The sequence below is a fragment of the Rhodnius prolixus genome, unplaced genomic scaffold (genome assembly GCF_049639745.1).
Source record: "Rhodnius prolixus isolate KJV_2025 unplaced genomic scaffold, Rpr scaffold_3, whole genome shotgun sequence".
NCBI lineage: Eukaryota > Metazoa > Arthropoda > Insecta > Hemiptera > Reduviidae > Rhodnius > Rhodnius prolixus.
The window spans coordinates 12,451,833-12,468,803 of record NW_027411603.1 but is presented as its reverse complement, the minus strand read 5'-3'; the positions used below and the strand labels follow the sequence as shown (position 1 = coordinate 12,468,803).

General features: G+C 27.6%; 1 protein-coding gene and 1 long non-coding RNA gene across 32 annotated transcripts in view; one reads left to right on the top strand and one right to left on the bottom strand.

Moving 5' to 3' along the window:
* The window catches only part of PIP5K59B (Phosphatidylinositol 4-phosphate 5-kinase 59B), a 79,429-nt gene that overhangs the window by 36,696 nt on the left and 25,762 nt on the right, over nt 1-16,971 (top strand). For 4 of the 27 annotated variants that reach the window (XR_012458185.1, XM_074127397.1, XM_074127420.1 and 1 more), the window contains one exon: nt 935-1,131. The exons of 6 other annotated variants lie outside the window; for them this stretch is intronic. Coding sequence is in view for 18 of the 21 variants with exons in the window: in XM_074127397.1 (XP_073983498.1) it covers nt 935-982 (48 nt within the window). In the remaining 3 variants the exon portion in view is untranslated. Of the gene's footprint in view, nt 1-934; nt 1,132-2,810; nt 4,666-4,704; nt 14,238-16,971 lie in introns of those variants that run through there. 17 more of the 27 variants (XR_012458187.1, XR_012458186.1, XM_074127403.1 and 14 more) reach the window with 13 other exon arrangements.
* LOC141453812 (uncharacterized) lies at nt 31-13,659 on the bottom strand. Of its 5 annotated transcripts, none has more exons than XR_012458195.1 (7): nt 13,520-13,659; nt 13,218-13,293; nt 3,983-4,078; nt 1,872-2,057; nt 1,473-1,775; nt 912-959; nt 31-816 (listed from the first exon to the last, which is right to left on the bottom strand). It is a non-coding gene; the product is annotated as an uncharacterized lncRNA (long non-coding RNA). The 5 variants fall into 5 exon arrangements; XR_012458197.1 differs by lacking the exon at nt 3,983-4,078 and adding an exon at nt 1,128-1,318; XR_012458196.1 differs by lacking the exon at nt 3,983-4,078 and having other exon boundaries at nt 912-1,318.

The window sequence follows — 16,971 nt, the reverse complement described above, 5'->3', positions numbered from 1 at the left end:
GTTTGGTTAGAGGCGCTTAATGTGCTCTGATAAATTTAATTAAGTATTTTTCAAATTAAGGTCCTGTCCTATTATACATTTACTTTGCAACATGTGTGTTATCGAATAAAAGCCATTGCGTTAATAAAGTGAAAATCCCCAGAAGAGATAAGTGGCTTTTATATATTTTTCTGATTGAAAAATACAGAACTCAAATTTGGTGTAGTGCGACATTACTAACTATGTCAATCTAATTGTTAGAGCAAAAATTTACATTATATCTCTACATAAAATGGATTACTAAATCTTGAAAATTTGTTTACAAGTATTGGATAGGCTGCTAAGAAATCTTAAAAACTATACCCCCTTGCATTTAAAAGTGTATTTGACCTCATTGGTTAGTTCTATAGCTTTTATTAGAGCTCATTTTACCCTTTCCTCCAAGTAGAGCTTTTGATGTGAAATTTGATTGAATATAAACTGCTTTTAATGTCCTTTAAATTTTCTATAATAATCTTAATTGTCCTTGAAATTGTATGATCAGTTTTTTTAATTGTTTCATTCGTACTTGTAATCATGACACTGAGTAATGAGCTGCATTTAGTTTTGCTCAGATGCATGCTTTCAGTTTTGCATACAACTGTATTTTTGTTCATTTCAGAGATTAATCTTAAATATTTAATATATTATATTAAAATACTTTTATAGTTCATCTAAGATTTCCAACCAATTTAGTGATTAGCTGTTTTCTTTTATTTTAATAGCTTTCATTTGCTCCGATGATTAGGTAGAATTCTTTTCTCTTAGTTTAGTTTTGTTTTATTTTTCGTAAAAAAACTGAAACAGAAAAAATATAATATTAGAAAAATAAACATTTTGATAGAAGGGATAATAAGTGGAAGTTAAGTTATCATGAACAACAAAGAACCTACCTATGCTGCTGTTCCATTTTCAGAGATACGATGAACTGATGTCACCAACTAAAAGAAATTCAACATGTTGAAATCATCAAAACTGTACGTGAATGCAAAAAGAATTCTTGAAGAAAATCAAAATTAACTGCAGTGCAAATTATGGAAGAAAGTTAAAAAGAAAGCTCAAGTTAAAAAAAAAAAAAAAAAAAAAAATAGAAAACGAAAATTGTATACCAAGGGAGAGAACTTCATCAATTAAGACATCCAAAAATAATTATGTCCAAGCTAGTGTTTATCTAGAAATTGTTTTGACTAGAAAAGGTGCATTTATTTAAAAAACTTGATCTTGTCTTAGCAATTTTTGATCATTATTTAAAAAATTAAGTTTGTAATTGTACTTCTCAGATGGTTGTATAGTCAATGAGCTTCAAAGCAATAAAAGATAAAGAATGATTTGATTATTAAACAGAACTTATTTATTTTTAACATATTCAAAGTAAAAACAAAAATTAAATTATCATTTCCTAAAATGCTTTTATATTCTTGTGAACAATTATAATTGTAGATGCTTGTACTTACAGTTGTAATTCTAAAATGTATTTTGCAATTATCTAATTACTAAATCGCATCTTGACTTAGGTAAACCAATATGCTGTTGATAAAAAACTCTCCTCTCTTCACCTTTGCATAATGTCAGTCATTTAATGCAGTTTTCAAGTTTTCTGACTTACTGAATCTCTGAATGTTAGAAATAATTCCCATATTGGTTTTTTTGCTTGTCTGCAAATCATAGGTTGAATGATATGCCTTCTCACACTCAATCAATTCAATATATTTTAAAAAATGAAACGTCTCTCAGTCTGCTTTGAGCCCATCTTCAGTCTATGAATAAATATTTAAATTAAATAAGTAAAATAAATATTAAAACTAAATTGAAAAATCGAATGAAGCTCATACTTAGCTATTTTATATGCTTACCTTGGTGTAATCGAAGCGATGGAAATAATTTAATTTTACTTGTGTATTGCGTACTACATTATTTTTGTTTCTTTTATGTATTCTGGTCAGTTAGGTTTAGGTTTAGGAAAACTGTTTCTTTATGCCGCTTCTTTCAACACCGTTTGGGTCCTCATCAGTCACTGATCTTAACACATTCACTGCAGACTGCAGATATAAGAAATAATTTCAAAATGATCGAAAATATTGAGCATAGAGTAAAATTCTGAAAATTCAACAGTTGTAACGTGAATTTTGTAACTTTGGGATAACTATGTTTCTAAAATTTTGAGTTGCTGAAAATTCGAAGAATATATTTTTACTTAAAACTGTAAGATTTGGAGTGAGAGAAAGTTTTAGGAGAGTTGCATTAGTTTTTTTTTAAATCAAAATTTTTAAAAAACACCACCATCTTGTTCATTGATTTTTTGTTAGTTTTTTAGTTGGTACATTTGGTCTTTTTGTAATTCCAGTTAATGAAAAACTAGTGAACTATTTTTAACAATTTATCTGAAACTTTTCATGGCGAATTTATTTACAATTTTACTTATTTTCTTATTGCAATCACATTTTTAATATTAAACTTTTGTATTATTATTTTTATTTTTTTGAATATGATCATCGCTTTTATATTGTTCTGGTTTGATTGGCTTAAGTTCTTGATAAAATGTATCTTTGAAATAAAATACCAGCTTCACTACACAGCCTTATTAGCACCAATTCTTAAAAAAAAAAAGATTTGTTTTCACCAACACATTCCACAAATCTTCGAATCTTGTTTAATAACTAATTATTGTACGGTCGTGCTGTCACCTTTCTCTCTGTTATTTGCACCAAAAGCACTAATATGAGTATTATATTTTTGTTGTTGTTGTATCGTTAATTGATCAAAAAATCTGGTTACATGTAATTGTACAATAGGAAAGACTATGGAAACAGGAAATGAAGAAAGCAAACAGGAAGCAAACTCTTGGTACATTTTAATACAAAAGTGGCTCAATTGTTCTTTCCACTCTCACAAATTTTGACGGGTGACTATCCAGACATAATACAGCATTTAATATTTACCACTGTTCATGGTACCTATTCTAATAATGATTGTTAATAAGGCTTTCCTTTCTTATTTTTTTGCTTTCATCTAGTTTTGAAATAAGTTATTGTTTTTTTAATATACAAAATTAACCTGATAAAAAGTAATTTCGATAAGTAAAATGATTAGGGGACCTGAAAGACATCTTGTGATTTAAAAAAAAAAAATGAAATTTTTTACTGAAACTCGGAACTACTATGGGTGCATTTTAATTTGTTAAGAATGTTGATCTCGTTCAGATCATAACATTATTCAGATGATTAACCACATAGTCAAGGAAATATTACTAAAGTTTAAGGTAATTGCATGTCTGAAAAACAAGTAGGAAAAAAAATACGGTATACAACATTAAATTAAACGTTATAGACCGTGAATTTTTTTTTTCGAAGTATAGCTGTGAAGAATTTATTGCATGCTAAAATCCGAAATTTTATCTCCCTTCATTTTATGTTGGATTGAAGTACTCGACGAGACCCTAAAAATTCTTTTTAAATCATATTGCTTGCAACATTTTGAATAAGTTCGTCAGAGCTTTCTTTCAATTGCTTTATCCTATGCAGAGGAAGAAATTCTACCTAGCAGCCCAGCTAGGGAAGTAGCCTCGCTAGTGGTATTCACTTATTCCTGGCTTTACCGATCCGCGTATTTCAGTCGCAGCTGGTCATTTATCTCTTGTCTCTTAACTGTATCTCTATTACCGTCTTTTAAAGACGGCCAATCACTTTTAACTATCCAGTCGCGGTCACCTAAAGCAGCTTCTTCTGGAATATTATCTTGTTTCCTCCTTTCTATAAACATGACGCTGTCATCTTACATCTCCGTTTTTCCTTATCCTAATGCCAACTATCATACTGATCTCTCTCTCTCTCTGTGGTGCAGCTGTGCAAAATTTACCGAATAAGTGAAACTTTTTTTTTTGCCCTCATGTAAAAAATGACAGAAAGAAAACAAAGCCTTAAAAATCCATCTTTGATTGAAGAAACACTTTACAAAATCTGCTTACCGTATGTATCTTGTCACTAAATGTCCGTACACCTAGGATTCTCTTAGCGCTTTATATAATTGCCATTTAATGATATAATCATATAATTGTAAAATCCTGCAGCAAATAAAATATAAAATATAAAATAAATAATAATAAGTATATCAATCATTTTTAACCTTTCTATTTCTTCATCACAAGATGCTTTTCACTGTTCCCTTTTTTTTTTAAATACATCTTTATGAATATAATAATGATTATTACAAATAAAACGATTACAGCTTAGACTTGGTCCCACAATTGGAAAAATGTGCGGTTTCCTTGATTAACGAATTCAATATGTAAAATTTATGAGACAATAAAAGTTGACTTTCTTAAGTATCACCATCTAGGCTGGAAAGATCTTGGCGGTCTGAATCACCTACTACATACTCCAATTGTGGACTGGGCTTTTTAGTTATTAATTTTTAAGTTATTTATTTGATTAAAACGTTAATTTCCGCTAAAAGATTATTTATTTTACTTTACGAATATATAATAAAAGAATTTATTATAAAAAAAATAAAAGAATTTAAATTACCGGTTGACTTTTCTTAGTTTATTTATTTATTATTATTACCGCATTTATTACTAACTTCCTTTAAATATATATATATATATTTTTTTTTATTAAGTTTTCTTTAATAAATATTTTAACAAAAAATTGCAACCGTGTAATTGTACGTTCTTTTGTTTTTTTGCAGCGATAAAATGTGTAAGGGTGTTTGCAAAAAGGAACCCCCATCAGAGAAAACTTCTTAAAGTTTCAAGTTGTGTGAAGGACTCTGACTCCGCCTTTGGGGGATAAAAAAAAACTCAAATCCACCTGCGTACAACTTGAATTTTTGTGCATATATTTGTTCATTTTATATATATATATATATATATTTTATAATTTAAAAAGAAACTAAAAAATTATATAAATATATTAGGGAAAATTTAATGGCGGAATCTTTAATTTCGAAAAACCATTTATTGTAAATAATAGAGGTTTTTGAGTTTTATTTTTTATTTCTATTATTATATTCTTAAAATGTATGTAAGTACTATATTTTCTATTTAAAATTTAGTTTCCATCAAATTATGGAAAGAATAATAGAAATAAAAGAAAACGTTCACTTTAGTATTTGTAATAGCCAGTAATGTTACACATTTGTGATATTAGTAAATCTTTGTTTTATTTCAGTTCAAGTAAAATTTTAAAAATGTGTGTATTATAAAATGAAAAGATATTTAAAAGAAAAAATGGAATAGTTTCAAAATATAAATACGCTATGTTACACTATTGTAAATTTAAAAAAATTGGTCAAAAAAGTATTAGCAAAGATGGGTTTTTAGGTTAAAACTTTTGAACTAATTTTTTTATTTATTTGTCACGGGAAATTAAAATTAACACAATTTCATCTTCTTTGCTTGTTAAAACACATTCAAGAAAATTAAACTTCGAATAGTAAAATTAATATGTGATGTATTTTTATACAAATTAAAAATATTTATTAGTTGGCTAGTTGATGCTCAGTTTGAGGCCGTTTCGATTCAATTACAGCTTCCATGTCTTTTGGTCATTGGTTGAACTTAATTTGTTTGGTAGATTATAGATTTTCTAATTTTTCTTTCAAACAATCTTCAACTCATTTATTTTTTGCAGAATTTTTCGGATCGTTCTCTTGAGGGAGGGTAATTTTTATTACTGATACTGATTTTACAAATGAGTAAGTAGTGAGATCCCAAAATAAGTGCTCGGAATGTAAATGTAATTATCCTTCTCAGGTGTAAATGAAAAGAAAATTTTGTTCAGCAGAATGAGAAAAAGCTAAAGTAAAACTTGCATTAAGGTGGATTATGTTTGCCAAAGAATGTTAGAGTGAGTTTGTGGTCTTTTATAGTGGGGAAAATTTTTCAGTGATCGATAAAGCCATATTTGAGTGGAATTTTATTTTAATTTGTATTGAAGAACAAAAAAAATCACCTGTCAAATCAAATTAATTCGGGCCATGACCAGAAGATAAGGAGGATGTAATTGAAGGCAAAAATACAGCTAAGCTATTTAACTAGCTATTTAATGAATAATTGTAATTGGTTTATTGCGAGTCCAATAGTTATTGCCCTTGCGTCTTTTGATTATTATTTGTTATTGGTTAGAAAAACTAATTATTTTTATATACTATTAGTAAATTATTTTTAAAAAATTTAAGAATGGTGATTTTGGTCTATTTCTATGTTCTTCATAAGATAAATATACGAATGCGCACTATTTTAATTTTTACAAAAAAAAAAACTCATTTTGCCAAAACTTTTTCTGACTAAATGTAAACACATACTCATCTAAATTGCACTCAAGAAATAACGTAAAAAAAAAATATATACATAGTATTTTTTTTAGTTAATTACACAAAAGGCAAACAATCCAAAAGTGGCAGAATTAGAAATAAATTTTGTTTTGTGATACTGAATCCAAAAGTGACATTTTTTGTTTTTAGTTGGCTTGTGTTGTTCGATGTAGCAAACACTAACCTAACATCAGTTGTATAGCGCAGATTCATTGTAAAGGCAAATAATAAAATAAATACAATTTTTTTCGAAATAATCCATTTGGTTTTTGTCGCGTTTCGGTTGTAGCTGCAGATGTTCACCATTTACATTTCCAGAATGTTTCCAAAGTTAATAAAACTTTAATTGGTCTCTATTAAATTCTTTTTGTGCAAGTTGTTTTAGAAGAGAATTCCCATAGGAGGAAGTGAATTAGCCATTTCCGTTTCCATGTGAGTTGTGTCTTCCCTGTGGATATCCCAGCCTATCAACACTTTCACTGACACAACCCAAATTGAGTAACTTTTTTATAAATGTAACTTGATATTTTTGCAGTATTTATTGTTTCATAATTCTTTCATATCCCAGACAATCCTAATACCCCGTTAATTAAATAAGAAAATGTTTTGAACAAAAATAGGAAGTAATTCTTTTTGCATTTCCTTCTATTCCGTATGCCGATGGAGTAATTTCCACTTTATTAGAAATTTGAATACTCTTCTATGTAATATACAAAATGTACGATTTTCTTTATGCTTATCACGTTCCATTTTGACTTATTAGTCGAATCGGTTAAAAATTCATCTGCAGAATTTTTGGTTTCCATTAATAGGGGTGTAAATTACAAAGCGGTATAAATTATAAATTGGAATCAAAGAGAAAGGATCATCAGTTTCAGAACCATCTGTTATATTTAGTTTTGCACATTGAGTTGTCTTCATTTTCACTGAAAAATCCATCATCGCATTTTACAACTTGGTCGATCCATTTTCTAGCGTCAGTTTGCCTGATGCTTTTCTGTGGCATCTGCTTCATCTTGCTTCTCAGGGTCGTGTACGTCAGTTTTCTCTGCCAGCAATGCTGAAAGTCTATCCACATCACTGGGCAGATCCTCAATTGTATGATCCTTTATTGCCATTTTTTCTCCTTTTGTTCGTTAAATTTTTTCCAGCCTTTGCATAAAGCAATGGCGTTCTTCAATATCAGCTTTTGCCTTGTTATAGACTTCCTTTGTACAACTCTTCAAGATTTACTGGATTACCATCCATTCTAGCATTCTACATTCTAGCCGACAATCTTTTACTGAAAAAACATAAATGCCATTTCTTGATTCATCAGTAAAATAGTGTAACATTTTGATTTTTTTTTCTCCATGTCAAATCCCTTTAAATCTCCCTTCCTATTTATAATGTGCTATTAAAAAAGCTTCATTAATAAATTATTGTCAAACAAAAGAGTAAATACATAATAAATTGTTGACATAAATAATACATTATTATTTTTTGCTAACAAAATTAATAATAATAATAAAAGCGCCTTGATAAGGAAAAAATATGTATAGATATAGATATGTATAAAAATTTAAAGTAATTAAAAAAAAAAAAAAAATGTTTCATATCCAGTTAGAACAATCTTATAGCAGAAAACAGTTTAAATGGAAAAATATCTGTGCACATAATTTTAAAAACAAACAAGAAAATAATGTAAAACATATATGCATACTCTGTGCTTAGTATTAAGATAAATGAAAGAGAAAAAAGAAGAAGAAAAGTAGATTGAGTATAAAATATCTAATTAATAAAATATAAGTTTTTATAGTTATCCTAAAAAAAAGTTAAAATTTAAATTACTCTTATTGTTATAGTTTATTCAAAATATTTTGTAAAAAATAATAAAACGTAATTGTTTAAATATTTTAAAGAGTGTAGTTTTCTTTTTTTATATTACTATTATTTAGTTTGAGTAAATATTTTTTAAATAACCATGTTTATTGCCAACTTTTTTCAATTAAGCTATTTTTCTAAAAACTGTGCGACGAATGTTCAGTTCAGTGATGATGGGGAAGTCAGAGTAACATTTATAATCTAGTTGGTGTTTGGTTAGGGTTGTCATTCCTTTTTTCTCTTTTGCAGCTGTAGTAAGTTTTTGTAAAAGCAAGTTTTTAGTTAATGAGTAGTTATTTTATGAGAGCAGTTCGTGTAAATTGTTTTTCAGGCTTTCGGATAAGATAGCTTTTTTTTTATCAAAACGTTGGCAATAAATGAGATTTTTAAGAATTCATTATAACGAATCTCACCAATAATTGAAAAAGAAAGATTATAATAATTCAGTAAATATTTGCATAGTTTTTTAAGTAATAGTGATTTTTATATTTTTAAGACTATTTATTTTTTTAGTACTTATAATTTCTTTATGTTTATTGTGCACATCCTCTAATTTTTATTGTAACTTATATTCCATGTTATAATTTACTGATTTATTTTTCATTTCTTTCCTAATAAAATGCATTTTTAATAGGCCTAAAAAAAATAAAAAGTCTTGGTAATAATTCATTCAAAACAATAAACTACAAGACTTAATTTTTGAATATATAAAAATTTATCAAGCAGACCAAAAGTAATAGACGTAAATTACAAAAAAAGAAAATTAATTTGGTGTTTTTTTCCAACTTTTAATTTATTTGTACATACTAATTAAATATTTACATATACACATAATATATATACACGTAACATTAAAGTGTAAGGATAATATATGAATGTTTTCCATCACATAACTTATTCTGGTATACTCTGCTCAAAACAGTTGATATATTATTTTAAAATTTACTTGATTTTATCCTGATTATTATTATTGTTTTATTGAACAATATGAAAAAAAATGGTAAATTGATGATAATTATTGCGTGGAATTCAAAAATTAAATTAAATTCAAAAAACAAAGAAAAATTAATGGCAGAAGAATCTGGCATTGTTAAAATTCAAATAAGTTTAAGGTACATAATTGGTTGGCTAAGGCCAAAGATGAAACAAAATTTAAAAAAATATCATTTCTTCCACGTTTTGCATTATCTTTGTTGTCGAATATTTAGTTGGTTTTCATTTTATTAAGGCCAATATTATTAGCCAACTTGACTTGCTTGAAGATGGCTGAAAATTTAGAAGAATATTCTTTGGATTAATTTGTGATAAAAATATATAATTTTGATATCTCGAAAATTAGAAACTACTAAAATGTAGTAATTGTCATCATCTAAGTTTCAGTAATATAGTTACCTATGAAGAACCCTAAGTTTTTTGAAACGCCGGACAAATTAAATTTCAATTTTAGCTTAATACTATCTCCTACTCCTGTACTAGTATTACAATCGTGATCTGTTTTCGTAATTGAGTTTTTATCAGCAATTAAGATCGCCAGAATATGACAAAATTTTAAAAATAAAGAAAATTATATTTATATCAACATACATTAAAATTTGTCATGTAATGTAGCTGTGGTGAACTAAATGTTTTTGATGAAACCAAAAGTTTTTTCCTCATTTTTATGTCTGAAATTTTCAACAAATAGCGTGTATAATTTTGTATATTATTATGTATATTTTAATGTAACATAGCACGACTGTTCAATAGATTATTTTCTTTTCTTATTTCTTGACGTAATTTTTCAAATATTTCCTCTTTATTAGAAAGCAGATATTCTTCCACTTGTTACCTTAAAACTCATCTAAAATAGGTACACCTTCAAAATTTATAAATAGTATCATTAAATTGTTCATTTCACCGTGTAGAATCAAATTTTTGGTCATAATCAGACGAATCGGTAAAAAATTAATCTTAAATGGAATAAAAAGGAACGTTCTTCTGTTTCAGAACCAGATTTACCATCCGATATTTTAGTTTGAATCAACACAGGGTGTCTTCTTTTTATTTTAATTTATTTTTTTACCGCTGAAAATTCAGTATTGTATTTAATAATTTCTTCAGACCAATCTTCTACCTTAGTTTGCCCTAAAGCTGCAATAACATCCATCACCTTGCGTACTTTACGTGTAGTTTTTACTCCAACAATTTTTAAAGATTATTCACATCACTGGTCAGCTCTTCAGTTTTATAATTCTGTATTACCAATTCTTCTTCAAAATTATTAACTTGTGACTCCTTTGAACCAGCCATTTGTTTTTAGATTCTTCTCAGCCTTGACGTAGTTTGATCGCGTTCCTCGAGAATTTACTTTTGTCTTATTGTACGCTTCACTAAGTTTATTTATAGTTCTTTTCGATATACTTGGTTGCCAACCGTTTTGCTGAACAGGTAATCTTGTAACCCTAGCACTGATTTTGTGCTTGTCTCTTTATTATAATTACAGCATCAATTATTTGGTCCAACATTTCTTTTACATTCTGTTCAATTTTACCTTCTAGACAATTTTGAATGCCAATGAATTCGTCAAGATTCAATTATTTAATTTTCCATATACATCGTTTTCAAATCTGAAATCTTCTAAAAGATTGGCGAGAATGTTCATTAAATCTTAAAATTTAAACAATTACTTTCTTTCTTTCCTTACAAAAAGTTCTCTGTAAGATAATTAAGTTGTTGCATTTTTTTCGATGTTCCCCGATTATTATTTTAATAGTACACATAATGTGATCTGCTCGAATGTTATTGTTTTTGTTGTATGTGGTGGAGATTGTGCTTACCACATAAATGTTTTTCCAAAATGAAATCGTGTATGTTTTGTATCTTTGATATAACTACTTTTAAACTCATCAGTTGCGAATTTTAGAGAAATAATTCATTAATGCTTTCATTATACCTCTAAAAAAATATAAACCAAAAACAACATTTTATTTGTTGGTATGATCATAAAATTCTCTCTATTTCAGTCATCGATGAAATTCTAATTTCTGATACTAGAAACGATCGCAATACTTCCTCTTACTAAGAAAATAGTAATAAAGAAATAATTATGTTTTAAATGTCTCTTGATTGAAATAAGATTTCAGTACACTCTTATGTTTTGACAATATAGTACCTCTGGAAACGAATTGGCTTCAATTCGGTTTTATAAACTGGAAAATGTTATTTACTTCACTAATAAGAATTATTATTAAAATTCCGAGTTAGTTTTTGAGAAACCTGAGGAAGTAATGGGAATTAATCCGAAATTGTTTTCAGTGACGATTCACTAGTTTTAATATCATATATATTTTTAGTTTCCTTAGACTTTGGGATTTTATTTCAAGCATTTTTTTTATTCGATTTGCTTATCCTTAATATTTTTTTTTTTGCTCATTCATGAATTACTTCAGTTTTCTTATTTTTAATTTATATTTCTTTCTAACATCCTCTAATGTGGCATCCGTATAGCTAGTATTTTTAAAGTTTATAAAAGACTAGAAATATATGTCGAGTTTTAAGGAAAGAAGTTCCATGTCTCTTTAGATGCTCATGTTCATAGCCAGTCACTGCTACAAGTTGTGTGATCGGACGTGTTGAAAGTTAAAATGAGTGCAACATTGTTTAATTTCTTCCGTTTTCGATTGAAACGCGATTGAAACAAACAAAACATTTAACCTTCAAAACCTTTTTCGAAACTGTTATTGGACAGTATCGGAATAGGAGAGAATTTAATGTTTCGAAAACATTTTTGCGGAAGCCAACCATTTATGTACCTATATTTAACAACCAAGCTATCAATAAGTTACTTAGATAAAAATGATAACCATAGTTTTTTTTAATTCAACTCTACATCTACAAAAGTAACAATATTTTAAAAATGTGCAATTGTTGTAGAATTTATCATTATGTCTCTTATGTTTTTTAAATTCATCAATCGGAAACTTTTGTAATTTTGGTTTTTAAACGTAATTGTATTACTGAAATATCTGTGAACTTGCTTTACACTTGATTAGTTGAAAAGGATGATGTTTTCATTTGGAAGATTTGTATGTTCGCAATCAGTTGTTTATGTGAACAATTTTCTTTTGATTCTAAGAACCATTAAATAGGCTTAAAGAATGCAAAAATTGAAGATATTATTGGAGGTAAAGAACAGAAATTAGTGATGTTAGCTGGGTATACATGTGCAAGCGGAACTGATAAAGTTAGAACACATAATTTTGTATGATCACTGTTCTTGCGCACAGTTGCGCATTTCTAGAACTCGTGATACAAACGACGATCACGATATTTTTTTTTACTATTCTTTCGATTTTTGAGTCGAATTGAAAAAAATTGTTCAAATCTTTAATCGAGCACTATTTGTGTTTGTAGTATTTTATTTGTGGCCAGTTTTTGCGTTGCAGAATACTTATTATTCCATCTAATTTTCATCAATAATGTTTCAAAATTATCGGAACCCATGCAGGTAGTTTTTAAAATGGCCAGTAATTTCGTGATATTTTAGTCGCTTAGAAACTCCTCGCTAATTGTTTGTTACTTGGTTTCGTTTGCAACCGTTTTCGATGTTCGTGCGATTCTCTAATTTTTTGTCTGTAGATACAGCAACACTACAAACATAAGTGATTAGTTCAGCTCACTGGACTTACACGCGAAAATCCAAATTCGAATTCTGCTGCTGGTCCTAGATTTTCTCTTCCTAGAAGCTTGTAGTAGTAGTTCACTGTCAGGTGATGTAAATTAATGTCTGTAACGAGTGGACACTTTCAGAGCCCGGCAAAGCACAGAAAAAACTTCCTGCGCCAACGATTTATAAAATGTTAACGCACCTTAAATAAATAAATAAAAAACTACTAATTCAGGTAATTCTACCACAAAAAATTATTCTACTTCTTTATTTATTGCCTGGCAGAATGGAAGTAAATATGATAGCAATTTTTTCAAAGTATGTTTTTAAGATTGTATAATACGCAGAGTATTACAAGCTAAATTGCATTACGCATGACCTTTGTATGTCCAGCTTTTAGTTAGTAAATAAATCCCCTTAAAATTTCCTGCAATGTTGCACCATTTGGTCCAAACCTGCAAATTCAAATTAGTGTGTGCATATTTAAAATTAAAAGTTTAGTATGATAATAGCAATTTCTTTTATATTATTTTACAAAGAATTCTCACTTTAAGAATTGCATTTTACTAAGTATAAAATTCTTTGTTTGATGTTTTTTTTGTTTTTATACTCGTTGAACTATTTATTGAAATTATGAATTACTCTTAAGCAAAATGATTAAAACTAAACCTGTGTACTTACCCTTTATAGTTAATTTTTACATAGTTATTTGAAAGCAGGATCCTTTGACAACAAATTTAAGTTAGATAACATTAAAAATAACATTTTGTTTAACCACAATTAAAAAACTTAATGAATTACAGCGGTTTAAAATTTGTATGTAATGCCCAAATTAGAATTGAAGTAAAAATAATCTCTCAAGGTTCTAGTTTTATCGTGTTGAATTTTTATGGTTAGATAAAAAATAAAGTAAACTTGCGATAACCCACTGGGTTTAATTTAAAAATGAACCTTTTTTTTTTTACAAAAATATATATTTGAACGCACTTAAAAAGAAAAAGGGGATTAACATGTGATAAGTTTTGATTGTAGGAATTCTTAACGGGAAAGGATTGGAGTATCACTGCGATATTAGTTTTTTTCTTAAACAATCATTGAATCTAGTTAATGTTGTAATCTTGCAAAATTGTTTGTCCATATATTTGATGATAAATTGTACATATTCATAGATATCATTCCAAGAATTAAGCACTTTTTATTAGACAAGTGATTTTGTAAGACTTGTTTAACATTGTGCCAAAAAAATGAATTAACAAAATTGTTTTTGTTGAAATTTTACTAAATGTTTTGCTTCTTTGTCATACATTTACTGACGTGTAAATTCACAGGTTGTATCTAAAGTAATTATGTAAGTTTTTATAAAATTATCTTTTGGTGAAAATAAACAAAGTTACTCCCACTTGTGTAGTTTTTCAACTTATTTTTGTAGTACTTTAAGAATTTTTAAAGTTTGCACAGTTTTAAGCACTAGAAGTTCATCTAGTTTAAGTACTAGTTTCAGTAAAGTGCATATATAAATATATATTTCATTAAGATTACTTTTGTTTGCTTTAATGCAGGTGTTTTTTTGTATTCCTAAGTTAGCAAACTATCTTCTTTTAAATTGAGCTTTGTTTTGGATTACATCACTTCTTTTTTTATTTCAGTTTCATTATGTTTTCAATTTTTAAAATGTTTTCATTAGTCTATAGTATGTTTGCCAGTTGTTGGTATTAGCTTTTTTTATTTATTGCCATCTTTTATAATTCCTGTAGATTTTTAGTCTATGAAATTATTTTATTATGAATTGCTCGCCTTTTATGTCTTAAGTGGATAATAATGCATTAACCTTTTTTTTCTTCTTGATATCTTAGGAATTTTAAAACATTTAACTGCCATATTTATTAAGAGAAGTAACTTATTGATTGACACATATATCCAATTGCAAGCTGAGTTTTTCGGTTCACAGTTGTCAACTTGAAGGTTTTATTATTACTTTTCTCAATCCACTTTTGATAGGATTATCTGTTAAGGTATTTTCAAGTTTCTTTTTCCAGATGAATTTTTTATAGTCCTGGAAATGTTTTGGTCACTAATGAAAGGAAAAAATTTAATAATATGGAATGCTCGTTTATTTTATCCGTTATGACGTGCATGTTTTATGGTTTTATGGAGAGCGATTTTATTTCTGATCGGATTGAGATTTTCATCCTTTATCAAGGGGTTTTTTTTTTTTTTTCTTCATCTGTTTCGTGAGGATGGAATCGTTCTGAAATAAGACAATCTTATGGTTTATGACGGGTAAAATCAATTATATTATCTAGCGCTGCGAACATGTCCATTTTTTCAACGATTTGGTTTAGTTTTGTAACGTTTTATTGAAGGTTAATTTTTTCATAATTTCGTTCTTAGTTTTACATATTTCAATATGACTTACAAAATTTATTGTTTTCTCTCTGAGCCTACCATGCTTATGCATCCACATTTTCAAAAATTGATTTCAAAACAAATTATTTAAATCTTTTAATTTTGTTCAAATATTACCATAGAAAATGTACTTTACGTTAAAACACAAATGAAACAATACTCTGCAATTAAAGTACTTAGTTATTCTCTACAATAATCCATCGACCTTTTAATTTCCTTTCTTCTTCTTTTCTATAGCTAGATTTTCTCTTCCAGGAGGTAAATATATAAAAAAATCAAAATTAATTTCACATTTTTCGAGCAGGGTGTACAAAATAAAAAGACGATTATCTTCTTCTTAATTTCCAAAACATCTAGTTATATTGTTATGGAAATGTTAATATTTATTTATATAATTTAAAGGTTTTTTTTATTATTATTTTTTAAAGAAGTTGTTAATTTTTTTAATGTACTTATTAGTGAAATGTTTTGGTTTCAAGAAAAGAGGCTTCATTCCAGCATTATGAATTAGTTTTATTGATTTCTTTCTACAATTAATTTTCTTCTTCTTTTCCAAAATAGACAAGCGAAAAGTTTACCATTTAAATAATTGAAACAAAAATTACATTACTTGTTTTTTAAAATAGTAAAAAAAAGTATTGTGTTACTCCCCGAAATATAAACATAAAAAAATTACTTCCAAAAACATAATTCGCTTTTAATGTGTATTTTTGTAAGCATATAATGAATTATATAACAAATTTCCTTTAAATAAATAAACAGATAATTAAAATTTAAGTGCATAGAAAAGAGTAAAGAGAAATAAATAGATTTTTATTGTATTTCTGTAATTTTTTCTCTCTAAAAGATTTTTAGTTTTTTGTTAAATACCTTTGAAAACAAAAATTGGGGACTAATATTTATTTACGTTTAGAAGAATGTTTTTTAGCCCTTAATAAAATATCTTTATTAATCCAGCAGAACATAAATAGTCATTCTTTGATTTCGGGTTTTTTTTTTCTCTTACTGCTCATATGAGTTCTATATGAACGTTTTGTTAATGATACGTATTAGTTTTCCATGAAAAAGAAAGAAAAACTTAAGAGGAATTTATATTATATTTCTTCAATACAGTAAGTGTTGTGGAGAGTATAGATTTAATACAAATTTTAAAAAAGTATGAAAGAGTTTGGCAACCAAAAGAACTTAAAGTACGAAACAATTTTATTATTACTGTTCAGGAATAATTTGAATTATTTTTCAAGGGATAATGAATGTGGTTGATGTTACGAGAAAAATCTCACTAATGAAGCCAAGATATTGCAAAATATGTTATGAGGTAATGTTAAGCACGGGTGAGATTCAACTATTGCAACCAGATGGATACTTGGCTTGCTCCAAGTTTGTCAATACTATTTTTTAAATATAGTTAAATTTGACTTTAAGATATGTAATACCAGACTAAATTAGGTGTTCAGGTTCAAGGTCTCTGAACGCAAACCTGCTTCATTCAACATTTTCCAAATCAACTATGAACTCAAATTAATAGTGCTCAAGAATTAGGATGGTCTTAATAATTTATGTTTATATTTTAGTTGGCAACTATCTTGAACCTCGTTGGTTACAGGACTTTTACTGAGACTTCCGATTCCCTATAGCAAACTAGTACCATTCTTAGCTGCAATATCCTAACCGAGGCAGTGTTTTCTTCTAATAATACTACCGCTTAGACAGTCTTGTCTCTAGGC